Source organism: Ambystoma mexicanum, chromosome 8 (genome assembly GCF_040938575.1).
Source record: "Ambystoma mexicanum isolate Mex_15411 chromosome 8, UKY_AmexF1_1, whole genome shotgun sequence".
In the NCBI taxonomy this organism is placed as follows: Eukaryota; Metazoa; Chordata; class Amphibia; order Caudata; family Ambystomatidae; genus Ambystoma; species Ambystoma mexicanum.
The window spans coordinates 840,796,018-840,814,038 of record NC_090929.1 but is presented as its reverse complement, the minus strand read 5'-3'; the positions used below and the strand labels follow the sequence as shown (position 1 = coordinate 840,814,038).

The following is an 18,021-nucleotide window of genomic DNA, read 5'->3' as shown; positions in this document are numbered from 1 at the left end:
TCGAGAAGGACCTGATAAACCGCCTGTAAAAATTGGCAAAAACAAGGAATAATCGTAGCGCCTTCAGAGTCGTGGGAACTGGCCAATCTAACACTGTCTTCACCTTGGAGGAGCTCATTTCAACCCTTTTGTTAGTGATGTTGTATCCTAAGAACTCCACCTTCGTGACATGGAATATGCACTTCTCGAGTTTGGCATACAAATGGTTATCACGGATACATAGAAAAACTAATGAAACATGCTTTACATGGGATTCATGGGATGTGGAATAAATCAGGATGTCATTGAGGTATACAATGAGAAACTGATCGAGCATGTCCCTGAAAACATCATTAATGAAATGCTGGAAAGTAGCCGGGACATTGCATAAGCCGAACAGCATGATGCAGTATTCAAACAGGCCATATTGAGTTTCACATGCAGTTTTCCACTCGTCGCCCTGGAGTATCCTGATGAGGTTGTAGGCCCACCGAAGGTCAAACTTAGTGAACACAACAGAAGACCCCAATTGGTGCAGGAGCACTGAAATCAAAGGGATAGGGGACTGGTTGTGTATAGTATCTGCATTTAGAGCGCGATAATCAATGCTATGGCGGAGGTCTCCCTCCTTCTTGGGCATGAAGAACAATAGGGAGGCTGCAGGGGAACTAGAAGGGTGAATGAAACCCATTCTTAAGGCCTTATCAATATGTTCCTTCAAGATGGCATCCTCCTTCAGTGTCAAGGGGTAGACATGTCCCGAAGGTATCTGTGCCCCTGGTACAAGGTCAATGGGACAGTCGTAGGGCCTATGCTGAGGTAAAACATCCACTCCCTTGGCGTCAAATATGTCCCTGAAAGACTTGTATTCCTTGGCTAGGGGTGTGGCTGTGGCTGCCCCTATGGTAGGGGTGGTATCAAGAAGTGGGCGACAAGGACTCCTTTGTGGTGTATCTGATCCCAGACAACTAGACTGGCAATAGTCTGAAACGAAAGACACCTACCCTGACTGCCAATCGACAACCGGATTGTGCAGTGTCAACCACGATAAACCTAGTATAAGTCTAAACTGTGGTGCTGCATTCACATCAAAATGTATGGCCTCTTTGTGGCCAGTGTCTGTGGTCATGTTCAGGTCAACCGTGCATTCGGTCACCAGTCCTGAAAGTAGGGTGGTACCATCAACTGCATTAACAAGCTAGGGGCAGGCCTTGGGAATGACAGGGATGCCCAATTCACGGGCATAATGGGTATCATTGTAATTACCCGTGGCTCCTGAATCCAGCATGGCCGCTGTGGTCCAAGAAGAACCAGAGGGGAGCGAGAGCATAGCGGTGACCGTAAATGGAGGTGACCTAATGGAGTCCAGGGACCTAGATCTTGGCAACTGGACTCCGTCTATTGCAGAGCTTTGGCGCTTCCCTGTTTCCTACAATAGAACACACAACTTCCTTTGGTGTTCCTGTTCACCGGAAGACAAGGGACCCCGAACAGCTCTGATCTGCATGGGTTCACTGTTCCCGGTGGCAGGACTTGATGATGTCATGAACATAGGAACCAGAGCCCTTTGTTCTCCCTTCATCTCGGCCTTCCTGGCATCTATCTGTAAGACAAAGTCTAGGAGCTCAGAAAATGCAGTAGGGACCACAGGTACTGTGGCTAGCGTATCCTTTAAGGAATCTGAAAGCCCTTTGTAGAACAAGGATGCCTTCTTATCCACCAGCCAACCAGTCTCAGCTACCAGCTGATTGTACTTAGCTAAATACGATAGGAGCGTGGTGTCACCCTGTTGTAACCCTAAGAGCTCCAAATCAGTAGCTTGTGTCTTGTACCGCGTGTCGAAGGCACAACTCATGGCATTCATCAAGGTGTCACAGTCATAGAGCATGTGACTGCCTTCCTCTAACAGCGGGTTAGCCCAAGCAGCCGCGGTACCTCCCAGATGGGAGAGCACGAAGGCTGCCTTAGTCATGGAGTCAGGAAACAAATTTGGCCAACACAATAAGTGCAGTCTGCATTGGTTCAGAAAGGTCTGAAACACCTTTGGATCCCCAGTGAATCTTTCCATGGGGGCTAGTGGAAATTGGGCAGTCATGTACACCGGACCCGGTTCCTGCCTAGGCAATGTGGCACTGGAACCAGAAGAAAGAGCAGGGACAGGTGCTGCCACCCCGGTAGGCCGGATACCGGCCTGTAGCTCATCGATACGGCACTGCATAGAATCGTGCGCAGCCACCAGATTAGCACGTAAATCTGCACCCAGTTGCACAATGATAGCCAAGGTCTCATTTGTGTCCATGGTAATAGGCTTCTGATTATGTCAGAACATGCCTGGTCTTCTAGGGAAGTTGAACTCATAGTGTAGGCGACAAGTTCTTCCTACCAATGTACCCCTCTGGATGAATGGTTACATACAGAGGGATCTATTGATTGGAAGAGAGGACACAGCACGAAGACCATAGGCTGAAAAGGAAAAAACACCATCAATGGAGCGGAAAACCAATAATACATAGATTGCAAGCAACCACACAAAAAGTGCTAACCTGTACGGATATCCTCTAGGGACTATGGGAATGCAGTCTTCCTTCAGCCTTCCCCAAGAATGGGCTGTACCTGCAATACACAGGGCATGCTATTACGGGAAGACAGGGACTCTATGGACTAACCAGTAGGTACCAGGGCTTACCGTGTGTGGAGTACTGGAGATGCTATGAAGAGCGGTCCAAAATCCCTCAGCAAGCGTTGGAGGAAGAGGCAATCCAGCAAGACAGACTATCCCAACGGCAAGAGGATGCCTATGTCGAGGAGTGGCAAACAGTCTCTAGTCCCAGGTGAGCCACCTAAACCAACGGCACGAGGACACCTAACATCAATGGAATTGCGCACAAGGCAGTCTCTAGTCCGTGCGTGGGCAGCGGGAGCAAGGAGGACAAAGTTAGTTACAGCAAACCACAAGAGGGAATCCAAACAGAAACAGGTACAGCAAAACTATGGTAGACGTAACAGTTCAAAACGGGAGGCTTAGGTAATAAAAAAACGGTCCAGGTCGGAGCAGTTCAGGAGCGTAGGTAAAGGCAATGAGCAATATGAATCCGGAAGTCAAAAGACGTTGTTACCGTGGAATCATGAATCGAAGCAGAGAACAAGGCAAAGGCAGTCCAGGGACAAGCAAGGGCTTGGCAACAAAGTTACTACGTGATCCAAAAAGGCAAGAACAACTAAGCTGCTGCACAAAATCAGAAGCACCGGGGAATGCGGATGGGTGGAGACTAAGTACTCTTGATAATGTGACAGCTCTTGGTGCACTTCCCTGGAAGGAATGCATCATTTTGCATGTGCAGGGGACACCAGCATTTCCATGGCAACATCCACCAGTCCATGAAGTGTGTTCTGCCTCTCACTGTATTCTAACACCGGTAATGTGGAGACCAGTGAGAGTTTTTCCAACAGAGTACTACAGCAGGCATTTCTAGATTGGGGTTGCTTCCCTGTGATCATTGTAGATGCATCAGTAGAGCGCACTTGGTGTGATGCGGGTGTGCTAACACATGGAATCCTGACACAAACCTACCATACCAGGTTACAACCCAGATGCAGCACGCAGGCAGCAACCATACAGGTGGATGACGATGCTCACTACTGCCTCCTCTTTCTACTCAACCTCTTGGCTGCTTTCTACACAGTAGACCACAAGGCACACCACGAGACACCCTACATCAGTGCATTGGGATCAGCAACCTTGTCCTTCGCTGCATCAAGTTCGACCCCACCAACTATCAGCAGTTTGTTCAGATTGACTCCTCTAATTCGCCAATGCTGCCCATCATCTGAGATGTCCCACAAAGACTAAATTCCTACTCCTCGCCAACAACAGTGAACACCCAGACATACAGACTTGGCTATCAACCATGAACTCTGAGGGCATCATACACGTGCTCATACCTTCTGAGCCAAGTCCCTTAGGTTCCACATCAACAAACACCTTTTCTTCAAAACACACATAGCTAAGAAAACTCAGACAGCTTGGTATCAGCTCTCCCTTCTGTGGAAGGTCACGCCATTCGTCCCTCTGGACAGCTTTAGATCCACCGTTCAAGCACTGGTCCTATCCCACTGGGATGGTTGGAATGCACTCCTCGAAGGCCTCCCGTTATCCTCCCGTATGCCCTTGAGAAGTGTCCTACACGGAGTGGCATGCCTCATCAAGGGTGTGCACAGATCTGACCTCATCACCCAGTCCCTCATCGACCTTTACTGGCTCCCACTGCACGCATGAATCACCTTCAAGTCTTGCTGAATCATCTGTTTGTTTGTTTGTTTGTTTGTTTTATTCACTTTTTATGCGCGCCAGACCCAGGGGTAGCAGGGCGCAGTGGCAAGAAAATGCAAAGCTTACAGGTTACATCCAAGCATAACGTACAATATAAAATACAGTGATTACAAAGTATACGAATTTGAGAAAGGTCAATCCAGTTACAGGTAACATCCTGGCAAATGTACAGTAGAAAAAACTGTGAGGTCATGGGGCACAGGTACTTACAAAATATATATGGGACACAGATAATACAAAATATACAAGGTTCGAGTGCGGGCAATCGGGTTGAAGGTGACAACGGTCAAGTGAGATCAGCTGAGGTTAGTCGAGGTGAGGAGTTGGATGACATTTTTTCTAAAGCGAGGGTAGGGTAAGTCCACTCTCAAGTCTTGTGGTAGTGAGTTCCAAGTCTTTGCAGCCTTTACCTGAAAGCTATTACCACCTATCGTCTTGAGTCTAAAGTTCGGTATTGTCAGGCAGTTGGAATTGACAGCTCTAGTCGGTCTGGAGGGTGTTCTCCTGTGGAATTTGTCAATCAGGTATTTGGGGGCGGAGTTATTGAGGGCTTTATGGGTGAGGGATAACATCTTAAGTGTTATTTTGTTCTCAGTGGTCAGCCAGTTGTGATGGCGTCTAGCGGCAGAGATGTGGGATCTTTTGTTTATACCTAGTGCTGCTCTCAGGGCATTATTTTGTAATATTTGTAGTCTTTGCGTTATAGTTTTATTCGCTCCGGAGTAGAGAGCGTTGCAGTAGTCAATCCTAGAGAGTATTAAGGCTCTAGCCAGGATTAAGCAGCTCTTGTTGGATAGGAACGGTTTACCGGCTCTTATCAATTTGCACGTGTAAGCCGTGGAGGAGGCAAGGGATTTTAGCTGTTTGTCAAGAGATAGGGTGGAGTCAAGATAGAATCCCAGGGTTTTTACGTCCTTGGACACTTGGATGATATTCCCATCTATGTTAAATGAGGAGAATTCCTGACCTAATTTTTTTATATTAGTTTGAGTGCCCAGGATAATCAACTCTGTCTTATCATCGTTCAGACAGAGGCCATGAGTGGCCATCCAGGCCTGGATGATAAGATATACCTTGTTCACCAATTCCGTGTCTTTCGCATGATCCCCAGAAAGCGGGAGGAGGATCTTTGTATCATCTGCATAATTAGTGTAGGTGATACCGAGATGGTCCAAATCATCAAACAAGGGCTTGGTGAAGATGTTATATAGAGTTGGGGAGACGCAGGAGCCCTGAGGGACACCGCATAAGATAGGGGTGGGATCTGCTGCTGCCGAGGGGGAGAAGACTCTCATCGTTCTTTCACTCAGAAATGACTCAATCCATCTGATGGATTCCGGGGAGAAATGGGCAGCGGAATCCAGGTGACTACAGAGGACTTTGTGATCCACCAAATCAAAGGCGGCAGAGAGGTCAAGGAGTAGCAGAAGTACTGTTCTCCCTTTGTCTCGAAGCTCGTCAATTTGGGATTTCAAGTCAATAAGGGCGGTTTCAGTTCCATGTAAGGGACGGAAGCCCGATTGTCTCTCTCCTAGGAGGTTGTGTAGTTCTAGATGCTTTTGAATTTGGTTATAAGCGGCTTTGTCCAGAATCTTCAGAAGAAACGGTACCGTAGTAATGGGGCGGTAATTAGTAGGGATGAGGGGGTCTAATGTCTGCTTTTTAAGTAGGGGAAGTACCCAGGACTGTTTAAGGTTGGCAGGGATGGTGGCTGAGGCGAAGGAGGCGTTAATCAGTTTGGTGATAAAGGGCGATAATTCTCTGGCAGCGTCTTTTATTAACTGTGCTGGGCAGAGGTCACCTTTACAGTTAGATGGTTTAAGCGACAAGATAATTTTTTCTACTTCCAAGGTTGTCAATTTAGAGAAGTGGAAGGAGTCACTGTGCGCCAGTAGATTATTGGTATTGGGCATTTTAGGTGAATCCTGAATTTTAAGTACTTCTTTTTTTTGCTGGATTTTATTTTGGAGAGTAATAATTTTATGTGATAGGGCTTGCTGGATGTCCGTGCACCAAGGTTTGTCCTTGGTACAGGCGTCCGGTGTGGCGATCGGCGACTCAAGTTCCTTTAAAATAGAAAAGAGCTCTTTCATGCTGGAATTAGAGTTGGCTATACGGTCATCATATGAGTTGCGTTTTGCCTGGCAAACTTCTTTTTTGTAAACTGAGGAGAGAGAGGTTAGTTTGGCTTTGTTGTCGACTGAAGGACAGAGCCTCCAGGTGGTTTCACTTTTTCTTTTCAAGATGCGCAAGTCTCTCAATTGTGGAGTAAACCATTTGTTTAGGTGGGCTTTTGGTTTGCTTGGTCTGAGTTTCAGAGGTGCCAGTTTATCTAGGGTGACGAGCATGATATTATTGAATTCTTGTACTAGGGTGCTGGGGCTTAGATTAGCTGATAATGCATTGAGGGTCGGTAGTATAGCTGGGATCACTTTCTCTACCGTGATGCATTTTTTATTTCTGGTTAAGCAAGGCGGTGCTATTGGAAGGATTGTGGGGTTAGGTCTAGACGTGGCTAGGTTAAAGGACACTAAAGAATGGTCTGTCCAAGGTAGGGGTCTTATGGATAGGATAGTGGCTGAGCAGTTACAGTCGGCTATCCAATCTAGCGTTCTTCCCTTCAGATGCGTAGGCTTGTCAACTCTTTGAGATAGGCCTAGAGCGTGAATAGTGTTGGCTACCACTGTAGCATTGGTATCCGTGGTGTCATGGAAACCTAAGTTAAAGTCCCCAAGGAGGATTATTTGAGAACAAGGTTTGAGGTTATAAGTGAGCAGGTTGTGGAGATCCTCATCAAAGGTGCCTAAGGGGCCTGGTGGTCTATATAAAAGGTGGATGGTGAGAGTTTGATTATTATTTATCTGTAGTTTAGCAGATAAAGTCTCGCAGGATTGGAACGATTGGGTAGGTACTAGTCTGAGTGAGAGGCTTGTTTTGGAGATTATGGCAATGCCGCCACCTCTTGCACCTTCTCGGTCATTTATGATTATCGTGTAGCCATCTGGGATGGCTAGCATGAGCGAAGGTCCTGCTGCATTGTGTAGCCAAGTCTCTGTAATAGCGAGAAAGTCAAAGTTGCCTTCTGAGATTAGGTCGGCAATGTCTAGGGCATGGGCGACAAGCGATCTCACGTTCAGGAGTGCCCCAATGATAGTTGGGGTTTTGGAGATCTCTGTGGCTTGGGGGGATGGAATAGTAGGTGTATTAGCTGTAGTGAGCTTATTGTTCTGAGTAGGGCAAGTATTGGAATTGGGTGAAGGCGGTAGTCTAACATAGCGAGGATTGCAGATCTGCTGGAAGTTAGTTTTGATGTTGGTAGGGGGAAGAGACCTACGGGGAGGTTCATGCAGTTTGGTTAGCCTGGCGCGGAGTCTAAGGTTTCTACTAAGTGTATCACATGGACGTGATGCAGAGGTGGGTGTCTCAAGGGATCCAAGGCTAGGGTATAGGTATTGGCCTGGAGAGTTACAGGTCTGATGTATTACCGATGTCAGAGGAGGCAGGGTGTTAGGTAGGTTAACATCTAGCATAATGAATAGATGTAGGATAGTCCTCAGTAGGACTGTGTAAATGGCTGGTAGATACATAGTTATATAAGGAGGTCTATCTAAGATGCCACATTAGTAGTTGGTGGGAGCAGTTGGTAACAGGTATGAAGCACAATGTATGCTAGAGGTATTAACATATAGGAGCAATCTGGTGATAAGAGCCACCTAGATACTAAGTGCTAATATGATATATGTAGTCAATGACTCAGTAGCAATAATTCTGCTATACCGGCTAGGTAGGTGCAAGAGCAAATGCAATCAAAGTCGCAGAGGCAGAGGTTTAACTAAGCTGGCTAAGAAGTACATGTGCACGTGTAATCAATGACTCAGAGGCTGGGCCGACTAGGTAAGTACAGAATCAAATGCAAACAGGTCTCAGCAACAAAGGTTCAGCTATGCTAACTAGGAGGGTGCAGGACCAAAGATACAATGAATAATTCTAGGCAATAGTTTGGCTAGGTCGAGTGGATGAGTGCAGCCGGTTACAGGTTAAAGTGGTCTGTTAGTGACCATGAGGCACAACACCTTTGTAGTGATCTAATAGCGACCATAAGGCACAACACAATTGTAGTGGTCTGATAGCGACCATAAGGCACAACACAATTGTAGTGGTCTGTTAGCGACCATAAGGCACAACACAATTGTAGTGGTCTGATAGCGACCATAAGGCACAACACAACTGTAGTGGTCTAATAGCGACCATAAGGCACAACACAACTGTAGTGGTCTGATAGCGACCATAAGGCACAACACAACTGTAGTGGTCTGATAGCGACCATAAGGCACAACACAATCTGGGGTGGTCTGTTAGCGACCATAAGGCTCAACACAATTGTGGTGGTTTGATAGCGACCATGGGGCACAACACAATTGTGGTGGTCTGTTAGCGACCATGAGGCATGACCATATTAAAAGCAAGTATGGGCGCAGGGTATGCCTGGGCAAATCAGATCAAAACACAGATGCTAAATGCAGATTGGGGCGCAAGGCAACACTGGGTGAGGCAATGTAGAGCACAAAGAGGTTAAATGCAGTTGTAGAGGCAGACAGATATTAAGAGTCAATAAGTTTCTTGCGGGTGAAGGGTGGTTGTGACTGACCAGGCGCAGGGGACACCAGCGATGTAGGGTACTTTAAGGCTGGGGGCAGGGTGTTACCTTAGCTCTGGGAGAGTTTGTTGCCGGGCACCTCTAGTCAGGTAGGCATGACGAGACCACGGGCATCGTAGCAATCAGCGGCAAAAAGGACATAGAAACATCGCCGGCCGCCGATTGCGCTCGGTCAGCTCAGTCAGAGCCTGAAGCCTTTTTTCCTCGCCTTGCTTCCGCGACCCGGCTTCCGCCTGCCGGCGAATCGCGTTGAGTTAAGGGGAAGCGAGGTAGCCAATCTGGACACGGCTAGAGGCCTGGTGGGGACAGGCAGAGGAGAGGACACAGCAAATCAAGGACGGCGGCCATCTTAGAATGAATAAAGCCCCTTGGGTGCATATAGTGGATGATGGCAACAAATGGGCTGATAAGCCCACGCTCTGTGTAGGAGCGTTGTGATGGTGAGGGATTGCAGGATGCGTCGTGTGCATTCCGAGCACAAAATAGGAATCGAATTTTGATGGGACACCGAGGGGCTTCGGGGCAGCTGATCATGAGCCCCAAGCTTACCTTAGATCCTGTGTGGGTCGGTGGGGTGCTGCTCCTGCAGTGCACCCGCGCGTTGGAGAGCTCCTGCTCCCGGAATGCAGGAAGGCTAAGTCGTCCTTAAATCCTATAGGCCAGTCGTCCTTAAATCATCCAGCTACCTCACAGAGAAACTCAGCATCTCCAGCAGACAGTGTAGCCCCAGAAGCCAGAACATGTGCAGATTTGAAAACTGCTGCTGCAAAAATTAAAGAACCAGAAAACAAGCTTTCTCTGCCGTCGCCCAAAACTATGGAACCTCCTCCCCGTCAGCATCAGACTGGCCCCCATGCTCCTACATTTCAGAAAAGAACTCAATACCCACCTCTACAATGAATCTCTTCTCCTCAACACCTAGGCCATCACATCGTGACTCTTGCTAGATGCCGCCTGCCCCTCTCCTCCCCGCCACCCAGTTCAGCTGTACCCCTCCTCTGTGCCCCTCTGTATCCGACCCCCCACTGTATATCAGTTGTGTTGTGACCTCTGAAAAGCGCTACGTTATGTATCTGAATTGTTGTATACCTCTGTAAATCGCTCTGTTGTCTCTAGAAGCTTGGTCCACGCTCAATCAATGCAATAATAATAATAATAATTTTAATAATAACATTTAGACCCCCCACTCCTTTCCCCAGATTTAAGCGCCTTCACACAGGAGACGGTGGCCTCAAATCGTCAAAACATCAATGTGGTTGTAGAAGGACCTGATCAAGCTCATTTTAAGCATCTCGATGCGAAGAACAAACTGAAAGGATAGGGTCTTCAAAACCACATTGCAAAGAAATTTTGTGTAACTTCTATGGTTGTCTCTTTCCAGATGCCTCCCAAAAAGCAAAAATCTATTGGACAAACGAATCCAAAATCAAAGAAGGGTGAGATTATTAAGGGCTTGTCTACAGAACCCATGCAGAATACGGGTACTTCTTGCTAGTAGATGAATAATGTTCAAGCGCCATACAAAACATTTTTCAAAGGCAAAGCAGGGAGAACTGAAAGTGAAACTAAGGGAGACTGCACTTGAGGGTGTTGTGTACCTTTTATTAAAGAACAGCAAATCAGATTGACAGAAGCATACATCTTCCAAGGGCTCTTCCCATACTCGGTGCTTTTCCACTAGTCCAGAAGCCTGTCACTTTCTTCAATGACCTTCAGGAAAAGCTTTAAGTTTGTTCAAACCAATGTGGAAAAGGAAAGAGAAGCGAGAGAGAGAGAGAGAGACAGAGAGAGGGAGAGGGGAAGGGTTTGGGGGGGCGGCGGAGGGGGAGAGAACAACAGTGAGAATTGTTCCCCATTAGAACGGCAAAGAAATAAAAATCGTCAAAGACTGATTGTCATCGCCCTCCTCAGTGACAAAATGCTGTGCAAAGACAAGAAACATGGGAAACCTTCGGGGCTGGGCTTATGTATATGTAGATGGTAATAAGCATTAGGGGGCTGGGGTGCGGAGAGGGGCAACCTGGCAGACACCGGGTCCCCAGTCATACCTGCATGTTCTCTCGGAGGTAACATTCATTTGCTGCGTTGCCTCTGGCGGCCTCCGTGTTTGCTCGAAAGCAAAACCCATCCATCAGCACACCACTCACTACCTGCAGTGACTTAATAAGGCATTAAATTAATTTTCCTTCCTACTATTTCTTTGCATTTATTTATTTTGCTGATTAAGTAGGAAACCATCAGAGCGGCATTAACAAACAGTTTCAAAGGTGGCGGAAGCAGGAAGCAAGCCTGTCGCCGTGTTCACTGGGTTTTGCACAACAGTTCCAGCTGTCTTATGTATGTTCAAGGCCGTGTTCCATCGTAGATTTTGCCTAACCGTGGCTTGCATGCGAGCTTCCATAACAGCTGACAGTTTTGCCAGGCTCCAGTGCTCCCTGTCCATCATTCTAGAATATTTTCAGTTCAGACAGAAATAATGTCACTGATCATTTTTTCAATATTGCACATTCTACCAGTTTTCATTTTATTTTATATTTACTGTTTTTGTAGCGCTGTATATGGCATTTGCAACTATTCCTCAATATAAAAGTATAATTAACATGTTGGGCCAGTTTCCCGCACAAATTGGTCAACTGACAATAATGCTGTGGATTCTTTAATATCAGATGCCCTATGCCATGAAGTTCACAGGTCACCATATATTTAAAAAGGGGGTTGATACATTTAACGGGGACTTTGCAAAGGATGCATTGGGCAGCCCGCATGCATGCATTAGTGTTGGGCACAAATTAGTGTGCAGCCTCCCAGCACTCACAATGGCGTTGGCAATGCATTTCAGCATGACAGATCCTTAAAGAGCCTGTCATGCCAAAATGCCGCAAAAAGAAAAATACAATTGTGCAACAAACAATGCACAGAAGGGTCAGCCGTGACTCTTCCCTGCATTGTGTATTCCCCTCTGCCTGTTGCTTCTGGGAGCGGTGGGATGGGTGGCATTTCCATGCATTTGTGAGAAGAACCGATCTGAGAATAAGGAAATCATATTTAAATGCAAGGAAATGCCCTCCAGCCCATGCATTTGTGCAGTTGAGCCGAATATGCGCAAAGGAGACACACATATCACTTGTGTGAATCACTTACATCGTTTTTCATGCATGTGAAGGAAATGCATCATTGCTTCCCCATCACTTCTGTAAAGAAAGGGGGTTCTGGGAATCTGTTCCTATGTGTTCAGGGTACCTGTAAATCTGGTAAAGGACTGGGGAATGTAATGCTTTCATATGGAGAGAAGCAGCAAAATAGTGCTATTGGAATACCCAACCTCACATTATGCCTCTTCCTTCATTCAGTTGCTCTCTCCGTCCATCTCTTCCCCCCTCCTTTCCATAGTTTATTCCTCAGGCTCTTGGGTTAGGCTTTTGTTCCTCTTGCCTTCTTCAGCAATCATCAATGCATTTTTGGTGACTATGATTGGACGACTTTTATCAGGTGTATATGAATCAGCCATAAATGTGTGAAACAGATGTGTGTATGTAAGTAGCATCAGCCAGGCTAGTAAATGCACCATCAATAGAGGATGTCTGTCATACTTGGTATTATGGAAGAAATAAAGGGCGCCTGGCGGAGTCCTGATATGCCCAGGAGGGTACATGTATTGATAACAAAAAATGAAGGATGAGTCCCCTATTGACAAGCACATATGAGTATAGCAGGAGAGACTAGTTGGGAGAGTCTGTCCGTGGGTTTGATCGTCCAACCTGATGAAGGCCACCACAACTACAAGCTTCTACCAAGCCATTGTGGCCGAAACACAACTGTGTCAATCACTTGTGGCACAACTGTGAAAGTACTCTTTGTTGTATGTTTCCATTTTAGTGTTGTGTACACCGTTTTTGTTCAAAACACACCCGGGTTGAAAAACAGCCTGAGGCAGCCTTCACTTGAGTTACTTGTTTCACCAACCTCCTTTACTCATATGTGCTTGTCAATAGGGGACTCATCCTCCACATCCTGATGAGGGTGCACAACTGCACTTCCCTATGTTTTTGTATTGAAATCTGTCCGTTACTGCTTTCGTGCTCAGCGAAAGCTTTGTAATAATTTAAGACATTGGTTTTTGAGATTGAAATAAATATGTCCAAAAACTGTGGATTGTTGTGAGGATCTCGCATCCTGATTATTTTTTGTTATCAATACTTGGTATTAAAAAATTATTTAATTTCTTCACAACCTTCTGCAGTCCACACATTATCTGATGAACTGGAGTACGGGATGAGAGAAGTTGGTGGATCCTTGGCTAGTCTAGAGTGACTGACTGTCTTCTCGTCTGATATGTGGTTGATTGTCTCTGTTTACCTCCGTTAGGTGGTTGCCTTTGATCCTGACCTGGCAGAGAATGGTTCTGTGGTCTACAGCATCAACCCGCCAAACAAATTCTACACCTTGAACAGCACTACGGGAAAGATTCGCACAACTGGGGTGGTGCTCGATCGCGAGAACCCGAACCCTTTGGAAGCCGAGATGATGAGGAGAATTGTAATCTCTGCTACAGACCGTACGTCTGCTTCTCCTCATATGAATGCTTAGTTCTTTCTTTGGTTTTCAAGCATATGCAAATCCTGTGCAATCAATGACATATCAAATGTTATTATTATGATCATGGGTGTATGAACTTTCTGAAAAGTAATAACAAAAGATTTTTCTGAAAGTTATTAACACCAGGAGTGAGATCAGCAGCCAATTAGGGTGCTCAAATAACGATCTGATTGGTACAGAATAAACCCATGGTTTGCTCTCCCAGCACCCCACTGCCATGTCCCAGTCTGCCTCCAGCCACCTGCCTCCAGCAGAACACTTATACAAAATGATTACTTGCAGTTTAATCTGGACTCAACCCCATGTCCAATGCTGCTTTCTGTTCCTTCCATCCATGGAATTGAAAATAGGCTATTGCTGCAGCTCCAACTGTGATTCACATGGCACACAACGTTTTTATAATACCACAAAAGTGATGGGTGGAAGGTTTTGAATTAAACTGAAGCACTGGCAATGCCCTGGTTAACCTTCCACACCACCGTTTTTTAGCCCGTCTGTGCCACTGCAAAAGGGGTCCAGCCATATGCAAATCAGTCAAGTACTGCCACCAATGGGAGCAGCCCTGCCTGAAGTGCTAGGCCAAGTCCCCTCTGCACGGAAACGCAAGCAACCCCAGACATGTTTCAGCCTCGTTGGGCCTCCTAAGTGAGGTCTAGTTTGGTTCCCTAAGGCGTAGTGAGAAAGGGACCCACGTCTGGGTATGTAAATATTTTTGATAGACAAACTCTAAGCATAACTGTTTTTTCCCCAAACTGATCCATCAGCATCTAGACATTTTGCTGGGGTGTCAGTAATGCCTGAGTGACACAATGCAAAGTTTGTAAAGTCCTGCTGCCCTTATTTAAGGCCCTCATTTCAGCTGGGCTTAAACACTCGGTATGCGGGTTATCAACAAGTACATCCCACACACAATTAACCCTTTAAGTGCCAAGGGTGAGTTATCTCATCCTTTACAGTGCACACGCAGTGCCAAGGACGAGATAGCTCGTCCTTTTCGGCACCTTGTTTTGAGCGATCCCTGCAAAGCAGGGATCTCTCAAAACTGTAATCCAACCCCCGGGCTATGTGAGGGGGTCCCCCCTCACTGCCAGGGGGCTGGATTACCTTCAGTTTCACGTCGGCGTGCATAACGCACGTCGGCGTGAAACTGAAAGTAAATTCCCCGCAGCAGCCATTTTCGGGTGCTGCGGAGAAGAGAGAAGGTAAGAGACCTTCTTTGTCCGCCTCGATCTCTGGCTGTATTTCAAGCCGGAGATCGAGGCGGGTATCGTTGGAAAGGGGAGATTCTCCCCTTTACAACGATACCCATTGTGTGGCATTGCTGCCGCGGATCGGGCGCAGGGCGCACGATCCGCGGGCAACAATGCCACCGGATCAATACAGATCCGTTTTTGACGCAGGTGGAGGGGGGGCTGCTTACTAGGTAAGCGGCCCCCCTCCCCCCTGGCCCCAAGGTATGGGGCCACAGCGGCAGAGACCCCTGGGGGCAGATGATCACTGCCCCCAGGGGTGAAAAGGGGAAAAAAAAATAATAATTCGAGGGAAGGGGGAGGTGGAAGGGGGTTTGGGGCCCTGGGGTCCACTAGACCACCAGGGATTTGGCAAAAAGTGGTGTCCTTGGCTGACCATCTGCCCCAGGGGAATGGATTTTTTTTTTTAATTGATGGGGGAAGGGGTGGGGGTGGGGGCCACTAGCCACCGTGGATTTTTTTACTGAATGAAAGGGGGGGGAAGGGATGCCCCCCCCAACTGAAGTAGAAAGGGGGCACCCCTTGTAACCCTCCCTGGGGGCAGACATCTGCTCCTAGGAAGGGGCATCTGACCCCAGGGAGGGATGCATGAGGTGGACCCCCCGTATCTGTCCCCAGGGAGGGTTACATGAGGTGGGGCCCTGCATTTGGGGTGGGGGGGTTGAGGGCCACCCCCGTTGCAGTACATCATTCGCTGCCAATTTAGGGTGGCCCTCAGCCCCCTCTAAAAAGCAGCCTGTCAATCTGTATATATCAGCCCCCAGGGAGGGTTCCATGAGGTGGGGCCCTCCATTTTGGAGTGGGAGGGTTGAGGGCCACCCCCCATTGCACTACATCATTCGCTGCCAATTTAGGGTGCTCCTCAGCCCCCCCTAAAAAGCAGCCTATCAATTTATATTATTTTTTTTGTTTACCCAACTTCGCTTGGTGCAGATGGCCACATTAGTGTGGCAATCTGCCCCCAGGGTTCCCAAACCCTACTGCCCCATCTATTGGGGGTCCTGCCCCACCTTTTGTGGTGGCCCTCTCCCCCGCCACCCCAAATGGAGGTGGGGTGTACCTCACGCAGCCGTTTGTAGGAGGCCCAGGGAGGCCTGCATGAGGTGTCCCCCCAGCCATTGCATCCTCATGCACCTCATGCATCCCTCCAGGTGTCCCGACGAAAAAGGTACCTCACATGTGTGGGTGCACCTACCGGGGGCGCAAAAGGAAAAGGGTAACCAGCTGGTAACCCCAAGCCTTTCGCCACAGCACAATTTGTTCATGTGGGCAACCTACAGATTTGGGCCTAGGGTGTCGAAGCCAGCAAGGAAAACGGGGAACCCCATGCATTTCCCAAAAGAGGACACCCGTGGGAATGCGCAGAGGTCTGACTTGCGCGAAGCGGCCCAGAATTTATTACCCAGAACCCAAGACAAAGTAAACATTGTGTTTTTTCCCCCACCAAATATCACACTTTGTCGGGGATTGTGGCTAATAAAAACTGGGGCGATTTGGGCATATCATACCTGTGCGGATTCCCACGGGTGTCCTCTTTTCGGAAATGCACGGGGTTCCCTGTTTTCCCCGGTGGCTTGGACACCCCAGGCCCATATCTGTCGGCAGAGTGTCTCAAATTCCGGTCAAAAAACAGACTTGGGGCTACTTGTGTTTTAGGCTTTCCCCTTGGCGGCCAGGCAGGTGCACCCACACATGTGAGGTACCATTTTCATCAGGACACCTGTGGTAACGTGGGACAGTAGGCCATGTGTTGTTGGGGGCGTGCTTCGATAGGTGCGCCGAGCGAAATGTGCGGAAAAAGCATTTTTTTCCCCACATTTCGGACTTTGCGGGGCTGTCTGGGTAATAAATTCTGGGGCGATGTGCGCAAATCATACCTCTGCGGATTCCCACGAGTGTACTCTTTTTGGAAGTGCATGGGGTTCCCTGTTTTCCTTGGTGGCTTGGACACCCGAGGCCCATATCTGTATGTTGTGCCGGTCGGCAGAATGTCTGAGATTCCGCTCTGAAAACAGACTTGGGGTTACTTGTGTTTTAGGCTTTCCCCTTGGCGGCCAGGTAGGTGCACCCACACATGTGAGGTACTGTTTTCATCGGGACACCTGTGGAAACGCGGGACGGTAGGCCATGTGTTGTTGGAGGCGTGCTTCGATGGGTGAGCTGAGCAAAATGTGAGGAAAATTCGTTTTTTTTCCCACATTTTGGAATTTGCAGGGGTGTCTGGGTAATAAATTCTGGGGCGATTTGGGCATAACATACCTCTGCGGATTCCCACGGGTGTCCTCTTTTTGGAAATGCATAGGGTTCCCTGTTTTCCCCGGTGGCTTGGACACCCGAGGCCCATATCTGTATGTTGTGCCGGTCGGCAGAGCGTCTCAAATTCCGGTCAGCAAACAGACTTGGGGTTACTTGTGTTTTAGGCTTTCCCCTTGGCGGCCAGGTAGGTGCACCCACACATGTGAGGTACCGTTTTCATCGGGACACCTGTGGGAATGCGGGACAGTAGGCCATGTGCTGTTGGGGGCTTGTTTCAATGGGTGAGCCGAGCAAAATGTGCGGAAAATGTGTTCATTTTCCCACATTTCGGACTTTGCAGGGGTGTCTGGGTAATAAATTCTGGGGCGATTTGTGCAAATCATACCTCTGCGGATTCCCACAGGTGTCTTCTTTTTGGAAATGCATGGAGGTCCCTGTTTTTCTTGGTGGCTGCAACATCCCAGGCCTAAATCTGTAGGTTGCCTCCCCAAACCCTTTGGGGGGGATAGCAGTGGTTTAGCCTTATTCCTTTGCGCCCAGGTAGGTGCACCCACACATATGAGGTACCGTTTTCATTGGGACACCTGTGGGAACGTGGGAAGGTAGGCCATGTGTTGTTGGGGGCGTGTTTCGATGGGTGCGCCGAGGGAAATGTGCGGAAAATAAGTTTTTTTTCCCCACATTTCGGACTTTGCGGGGCTGTCTGGGTAATAAATTCTGGGGCGATGTGCGCAAATCATACCTCTGCGGATTCCCACGGGTGTCCTCTTTTCGGAAATTCATGGGGTTCCCTGTTTTCCCTGGTGGCTTGGACACCCGAGGCCCATATCTGTATGTTGTGCCGGTCAGCAGAATGTCTGAGATTCCGCTCTGAAAACAGACTTGGGTTACTTGTGTTTTAGGCTTTCTCCTTAGCGGCCAGGTAGGTGCAACCACACATGTGAGATACCGTT

The 18,021-nt window shown here is 48.0% G+C and overlaps 1 protein-coding gene across 1 annotated transcript in view; it reads left to right on the top strand.

Annotated features, from left to right (window-relative positions):
- CDH23 (cadherin related 23) overlaps nucleotides 1-18,021 on the top strand; it is a 3,939,560-nt gene that overhangs the window by 2,547,100 nt on the left and 1,374,439 nt on the right. The window contains exon 22 of the mRNA XM_069610726.1: nucleotides 13,332-13,521. Within this exon, the coding sequence (XP_069466827.1) occupies nucleotides 13,332-13,521 (190 nt within the window). The remainder of the gene's footprint in view (nucleotides 1-13,331; nucleotides 13,522-18,021) is intronic.